General features: G+C 55.7%; 1 protein-coding gene across 1 annotated transcript; it reads left to right on the top strand.

Moving 5' to 3' along the window:
* Positions 1-2,634: 2,634 nt before the first annotated feature.
* HOXC8 (homeobox C8) lies at positions 2,635-4,774 on the top strand. Its single transcript, XM_004467466.2, has 2 exons — positions 2,635-3,121; positions 4,478-4,774. Exons 1-2 carry the CDS (start codon positions 2,686-2,688, stop codon positions 4,768-4,770), a joined length of 729 nt encoding a protein of 242 aa, XP_004467523.2. The 5' UTR covers positions 2,635-2,685; the 3' UTR covers positions 4,771-4,774.
* Positions 4,775-7,608: the final 2,834 nt, after the last annotated feature.

Raw genomic sequence — 7,608 nt, 5'->3', positions numbered from 1 at the left:
GGAGCGAAATAGACCCGATACGTGTAAAATAAAATAAATCAAGTGAAAATAGAAAAGGCGAGGCCCTCCCAAAAGGGGAAATCAAGTCCAGCCAGAAGTTGCGGGACTGATGGATTCTCCCGGGGCAGGCAGCGTTGGCGGCGCACCCGGGACAGTCGCATTCCAAGACACAAAAGCCCGGAAGAATAGCTCTGTGGCAGGGTTTTCGCTGGACCATAAAACGTTGAGATGTCCCCCCACCCCCTAAAAGATAAGGCGCAGGCCCCCGAGCGGATCCGGCTGGCCGAGCCCTTTTCCAGGCAGGGAAAGAAAAGTATTTATGACAGTCCCCGATGACCCAGATGCTGAGATCCCAGGGCCCACCTGGTTCAGCTCGACCCCCCAGGGCAGCTCTGAGAAGACAGGGCTGGAGCCAAGGTTGGAGTGTGCTCTTGTAGGCAAGGAGACCCCCTGGCGTTCCCCCACCATCCTGGACTCTGGGGAGCCCGGCAGCTCTGACAGCCCTCCTCAGGCCCTCCCCTCCTGCTCCTTGAGGGTTGTAGTTCTGGGGTGTTGCAGAGTCCCTAACTCACATGGGGATGGGAGCCCCCAAATGGCAGGGAAACCTGAATGGGTCTCTTGCTGGGGCACCAGAGAATCTTCTTGGGGAATTTATGAGAGCGGCCATTTCCCCAGGAATTAGTTAGATAATAGAGGGACTGTGGGGGCCTCATTCTCTCTGAGCCATCCTGCCCTGCCCTGCCACCCCTTTCTCCATCCCTAGAGCTGGGCTCCGGATTGGGAGGGGGGAAAATCTGGTTTTCCAACCACTTCCTTCCTCCTCCATCCTTGAAACGCCAGGATGTGGAAGTGGGAAAGGTAGCAATATTTTTTTCCCTGTGGTGCAAAGACTTAAAGAGGAATGTCTTGGGCATTATATGAATGGTGCGAGTGCTTGGGTGTGCACAAAGCCTGGGTGTGCACATGCGTGTGCAGTGTCTGCGAGGGGACGAGGTGCTTCCAGGCACACATGCTGGCTGACGTGAGCATGCACTTGAGGTGCCTCGGGACGAGAAGGTAGCGCTTCCATTGTGCGTGCATCTAGAGTGTGCCCGGGTGTTGCCCGGGTGTGCCTCGCACGCTAGGGAGGGGGAGGGTTGGAAAAGTCATTCTTCTGTCTCTTCTTCATCTGTCTGTATGCATACAGCACGCACACGTGGCTCTCTCCTTTCCTCTTTTTTCTCTGACTCTGGTAAGCCCACATGACTGTATGCACATATGGCCAGGGAGGGGTGTGGATGGACTACGCTTCTTTTATCCGTTAGAATTAACTTGAATTTGTCAAGACTTGGAGATGGGGAGAACCCCCCAGAGAGTGTGTGGGTAAATATTTAAAGAGTGTCTGTTGACAGTTGCCATCACATCCTGGCCTGGGCGGCCTGCGTGGAGAAGAGGGGGCTGCGAGGAGGCCACCCGGCCCCTCCAGGCCGAGCTGGCATTTCTTATGGGGTGAGGGTATGTGGGGACAAGCAAGAGGCCTGCTTCACCCCCTTCCCCTCCCAAGGAAGAAACGTCCTGAGCCAGCCCAGTGAGAAGCCAGGGACCCACAAGCTGAGCCCTCCTTCCTAGGCCCCCCAAGCTGCCTTGCTCTCAGAGCCCCCAGCCAGACGTGTGGCCCTTGCCTGAGCTTCCTGTCTGAAGGGGCAGTGCAGCCCTGACTGGGGCAATGGAGTGTCCCCTGCCTCTGATCCTCTCCTGTGCCCATTGCAGTCAGGCAAGAGACTCTTCAGCATCTTGGAAAACCGGGCCAGCTTCCCACCTTGGGGAGGGGCCAGAGGACAGGGAGGGTTCTGCTGTCTGAAGTTCCGGGGGGAAGTAAGAGGTGGGCCTGTTCTCCCCCCAAGTGCCCTGGCTGGAGGCTCCCCTTGGGAGCACATCTTTTTGGCTAGGGGACTTGCTCTCGCTTGCTGCTTGCTGGTATCCAACCCCCTCAGGGGCTTATACCTGTTGAGGTAACCTGAGTTGACCTACTGGCTCAGGTGTCGCTCTCTCCCAGAGAGCAAGGAAAAGGGAAGGGGGGAGAGAGGCACCTTCAAATCTGAATGCTCACCTAGGAAAAGCAACCCCGGCCATTAGCTGGGCTGGCTCGCCACCCCCACCCCCACACATACTTGCCCACCACCCCCGTCCCTCCCCCTCTCCTCCCTCCTCTTCCTCCTGGCCCCCACAGCCCTGAACCCCTCAACCCGCCACCATCTCTCTCTCTCTCTCTCCCTCTCTCCCTCTCTCTCTCCTCTCTCTCTCTCTCTCTCTCTCTCTCTCTCTCTCTCTCTCTCTCTCTCTCGCCTGTCTTCATGTCGTGGATTGATGAACGCGAATCGCGTGTAAGCGCCGCCACCGCCGGGAGTCTGAGGAATTCGCCTGGGCTGTTAAAGGAAAGAGCTAAGTGAGAGAGCGCGAGCTCTACCTACCGCCAGTGAAGAGAGCCGCCGCCGCCGCCGCCGCCCGGCCCGGAGCTCCGCGGAGCCGGCCGCGCTCGGCAGCCCGGCGCCCCCACCTGCCCGGCCCCAGCCCGCCAGCCCAGCCCAGCCCCGGGGCGCCAGCCGGCCTGGGGTTCGGTCCCGGGGGGGAGGGGACTTTCGGGGGGTACCGGGCGGGGAGTCGGGAGCCGGAGGGGAGGGGGCCGCGGGTGTTCATGTGCCCAGCATGAGCTCCTACTTCGTCAACCCCCTGTTCTCCAAATACAAAGGCGGCGAGTCCCTGGAACCGGCCTATTACGACTGCCGGTTCCCCCAGAGCGTGGGCAGGAGCCATGCGCTGGTGTACGGGCCCGGCGGCTCGGCGCCCGGCTTCCAGCACGCCTCGCATCACGTCCAAGACTTCTTCCACCACGGCACCTCGGGCATCTCCAACTCGGGCTACCAGCAGAACCCGTGCTCGCTGAGCTGCCACGGAGACGCCTCCAAATTCTATGGCTACGAGGCGCTCCCCAGACAGTCCCTTTATGGGGCTCAGCAAGAGGCGAGCGTGGTGCAATATCCCGACTGTAAATCCTCCGCCAACACTAACAGTAGCGAAGGACAAGGCCACTTAAATCAAAACTCGTCTCCCAGCCTCATGTTTCCATGGATGAGACCCCACGGTGAGAAGTCTTTTCTCTTTCCCCCTTGCTCTCCCGCGCTCCGGGGTCTCCCCCCCCCCCCCTCCCTCGCCTCCTTTTTGTCTGCCTTCGCTTTCCCTCCTAGCTTTGGGGTCTCTCCCCACCCCCATGCCTGGGTGGGTTTCTTGAGGTCGGGAAGGCTCGCCTGGGGGTGAGGCGCGGGGCTCGCCTGGAACATTTAGGGGTCTGGGGTGAAGGGGGAGGAAAGGTGGGGTCTGGAGGCAAAGGGTTAAACAATATTTTCTCCATCTCTGTCTCTCGGTGGCTCTCGGGCTCTCGCCCTCTCCCCATCTCTAAAGTCAAAGTTGGGGGAGGTGAATGGGAAGGAACCCCAGAACCCCGAGGTTATCAGCCTCTGGAGGAAACAGTTCCCCCGGCAGAAAACCTGAGTCCAGGACGGTGGCCAGGCTTGCTCAGGGTCCCCGTGTTGTCCTCCCCTCATTCGGTCAGAGAGTGGCAAGACCCCAAGGACAGGCGCGCTGGCGGAATGGGGTACCCACTGCCCCCTCTCAGAGAACCAGCCTGAGGGCCACTACCCCGACTTTGCCCTATTTCCCCCAGTTGGAGAGGAGAGAGAGCCGGGGGTGGGGGTGGGGGGAGTGCTTGGAGGGAGAGAGGCCATGCAGATTGGGGGGCTCTGAGGTCCAAAGGACCTCGGCCAGGCTTCCCCCCAACCCAGGGCTTGTGGGATCTCCCTGAGTCCCTCTGTGGGGGATGCAGGTCATGAGCCCCTCCGAGGGCGGGACCCTCACAGCCCAATTTCGAAGTAAAAGGGGAATCGAGAAAGCGACAAGTTCCGACGGGGATGGCCCGTGATTTATTTGCTGGTCTCCAGTTAGCAATCAGGCCGAGCAGTGACACATTCCAGGAATCAATTATTTTTCTTATTGGAAAGGCATTAGGCAGAGAGAGGCAAAGGGGAGGGGGGGGTGGAGCAGAGCTCCACTTCACCTCCTACCCTTTTGCCTTTCTTTTGGAAACAGACTCTGTCCCCAGCCCTGCTCTCCAAATGCCACTCTGGACTTGTAAACAAAGCTGCAAGGAGGGCCAGTTTGCTGGGATCGAAGGCCTGGGAGGACTCTGCGGGCTCCCCTGGCCCCTGCGAGCCCCCAGCTTGCAGACAGACCCCAGCCCCCCACCCCCACCCCGGTCCAAGGTGAAGCCAAACCAAAACGATCCCCTCAACTTTCCTGTCCTGCCTGCCTTCCACTTTCGTCTTTCCCCCAGGAGGGAGGAGCACTGGGGAGAGCAGAGTGGGGGCTTTGGGGAAGGAGGGGTGGCAGGAGAAAAGCGCGCCCCCACCCGAGCATAACCAGCCTGGGGTTCTGTTCTGTCTAGCTCCGGGGCGGCGCAGCGGACGGCAAACTTACAGCCGGTATCAGACCTTGGAACTAGAAAAGGAGTTTCTCTTTAATCCTTATTTGACACGAAAGCGCCGGATCGAAGTCTCTCACGCCCTGGGACTGACCGAGAGACAAGTGAAGATCTGGTTCCAGAACCGGAGGATGAAGTGGAAAAAGGAAAACAACAAGGATAAACTGCCCGGAGCCCGGGATGAGGAGAAGGTGGAGGAAGAAGGAAACGAGGAAGAGGAGAAAGAAGAGGAGGAAAAGGAAGAAAACAAGGACTAAGCAAAAAAGAGAGACTCCCCCCCCCCCCCCCCTTAGCAACTCCCTTGAAGTTTCGTTTTATGGTAGCGGATAAATTGAGAAGTTTACGACTGTCATTTGCTTTTATAGAGAATAGAATGACACTCACAACTCTAACTACCTGTCAGATACTTGCAGCTCTGGTTTTATTGCCTTTGGACTTCCCCCCACTCTTTATTTGTCTGAGGGCTGGAGGGGGAGACCCGAGACACAGCAAAAAGTCCGGGCTCTGTCTCAGTCCTTGCCCCCAACACACATACTTGTCCCTACCCCCACCCTTCCGAGTCCTCCCTGGATTTTCAGGTCTGAGACCTGGCCTCCTTACCCCTTCCCTCAGCCCCTTCTTACCACACTCCCGCCCCCTGCTTCTTTGGTATTTATTTTAGATGGGAGCCCCCTCAAAATGCAAAAGAGGACTCATGGCTTTGTTTTCATGCTAGGGTTAGTTGATTCGATTTCCTTTATTTAAGAAAAAAAAGGAAAGAAGGAAAGAAAAAGAAAAAATGTAAAGGAAATCATCATTTTAAAAACCACAGCAAGGAGTATCCTCTCCCCTCCCTCCAGGGCTCCCCACTTAGAATGACCCCCTTGACTTTCTGTAGGAACCTGATGGAAACCTGAAGGAGACGTGGGTCTCCTCCCTCCTTCCCTTTCCACGGGGTAGACAGGAGCCTGCAGTCACCTCTAAAGTCCTACCTAGCCATCCCATAGTCACTCGGGCCCAAGCCTTCCTCCTCTTAGATGTCTGGTTTCTGTTCTGTTGGGCCCAGCTTCCTCTGAGGTGCACTCGTGCTAGCGCTCAGAAATCGCCATAACCATGAAAATATAATTATAATTATAATAATACTGATAATAAATCTTTAACATACTACCTAAAGGGAACCTGCAATAATCTCGAAAAAAAAAAAAAAAAGAGAGACAGAAAAATCCTAATATGGGAGAAAAAAAAAAGAAAAAAACTTAAAATGAATGAAAAAAAAAGAAAAAGAAAGAAACCTCCAGCGTATTTTATCACTACCTATAGAAAGAAATCCTGCTTTGAGAGTATTCGTAATGCGGTTTTGTTGTCGTTTGTTGCTGCTTATTTCACTAAGAAAAACCCAACAACTGAGACTGCCTACCCCACTGGCCCTGGTCCTGTGCGCTTTTATTGTGCTTCTAACCCCAGTAGAGTAGAACTAAATTGCACTGAATGTATAGTTAACTCTGTCTTGAATTCTCTGTTTATGCAATGTGCTCGAAAGAAAAAAAAACGTTAAAATATATCTATAATAATAATTTTTGGTCATTTGTCTTTATGTCCAGCTATGAATGTAGATTTTGTGTCCTGACAACTCTGTTCCTGGTCCAAGTACTTTGTATTGTAAACGTGAGTCATAATAAAAGAAAAAAAAAAGAAGAAGAAAATTGAAACTGGAATGACTTGCCTTCTCTCCACTCGCCCCCTTCTCTACCCCTTTGCCTTCCTTGCCCCTGTTTCCAGTCCTCTGAGAAAGCTCTCCCACACTTGTCTAACTTTGGGGGAAACTCACGTGGAGAGGGGCCTGGGAGTTGACGGGGCAGGCTGGGAGAGGAGGGCAAGTGAAAGCGGGGAGAGGCGGAAGAGGAAGGACTGTCCAGGGGTGGGAAGAGGTCGTGGCTTAGCAGTGCAGTCCTGTGGGAGCTTTGGTTCCAAACCAAGTGGATTCTTGATGCCAGGACCCCAATGGGAAGAAAGTGCCTCCCCATGTCCCTACCCTCCTCCTCTTCAGCCCTGGGCTGGACTCAGACAAAGAATCTACCCCCATGACCCACCCTAGCCTTTTTCTTGCAGGGGCTGGGGCTGAGGAGAGGTAGAGGAGTTCTTTCTGATCTCCAAAGGCCCCTCGTGGCTAGCCCCTTGGCATCCAGTCGCCAGTGCCAGAAAGTGAACAGGGTGGCAGTTTTGCGAAGCTCAAGGCAGCTAACTGGTCTGGAGGGCTTGGTGGGAAGACGCCTAAAGATGGGGAGCCCGATGGGGAGGCTAAGCCTGGGGGAGAAGAAGGGGAGGGCGAGGAAGCCAGCCTGGGTCCACATCCTGACACCCTGCGGCGGGCACAGAGCCATCACTGTCACTCGGCCCGCGCTGTCCACTCTAGCCTCTGCTCCGGCTGTTTCGAGCGCCTTCCAATTCACCTTGGCAATTGGGCAGCCTGCCCTGCCCCCATGGCTAGGGCCATTGGCCTAGGGGTGGGGTGGGCCTACTGAGTGGAACCCCTTACCCCTGACCAAGCCCGGTGGGGAAAGTCTGCATTGGACTCCCCACTCCCCAAAATAAAGAGTTGAAGGCTCAAGGGCCCGGGGGGCAAAGGAGTCTCTGGCTTCTCTCTGGAGGGTCCTAGACAGAGAAATCTGCTTATGCTCCTAAGATTCTGGCCAAATAATCCCAAATTCCAGAGATAGAAGTCATCTGACTCAGCCAAGAGAGGGGAAAGAGGAGAGGAGAGGATCTTCTGGTCTTAAAAGCCAGACCCCCGACAACTGCAGTATTTTTGAAGCCAGATTTCTTCTTTTTTCTCTCCCTCTCCCTCTCTCTCCCCTGGTCAATGATTTTCCCAGACCCACGGGCAGGCCGACTCTTGTTTTGAACTCTTGTTTTGTGTGGTTTCACCCAGAACCAGGTCCCTGGCTCTCAGGCACAGCGGTCTGGAATACAGAATTGGGTTAAGCATCGTGGATGGGGGACTCCGGCAGGGTGCGGGAGGTTGCGGATTGGGAGCGTCGGCTGCGAGGCAGCCAGGGACAGCTTAGAGCAGGAGCTGCGCGGGGGATTCCGTGGGAGAGGACCTGGGTTCCCTCCTG

The sequence above is a fragment of the Dasypus novemcinctus genome, chromosome 12 (assembly GCF_030445035.2).
Source record: "Dasypus novemcinctus isolate mDasNov1 chromosome 12, mDasNov1.1.hap2, whole genome shotgun sequence".
NCBI classification, from domain to species: domain Eukaryota; kingdom Metazoa; phylum Chordata; class Mammalia; order Cingulata; family Dasypodidae; genus Dasypus; species Dasypus novemcinctus.
Note: the sequence above shows the minus strand (reverse complement) of the source record. Positions and strands in the feature narration are given on the sequence as shown.

Bases quoted from the DNA above. Each gene is read 5' to 3' on its own strand.
- HOXC8 (XM_004467466.2), top strand. From the start codon at position 2,686: ATGAGCTCCTACTTCGTCAACCCCCTGTTCTCCAAATACAAAGGCGGC. The intron at 3,122-4,477 runs GTGAGAAGTCTT...TGTTCTGTCTAG, and splicing joins TCCATGGATGAGACCCCACG to CTCCGGGGCGGCGCAGCGGA.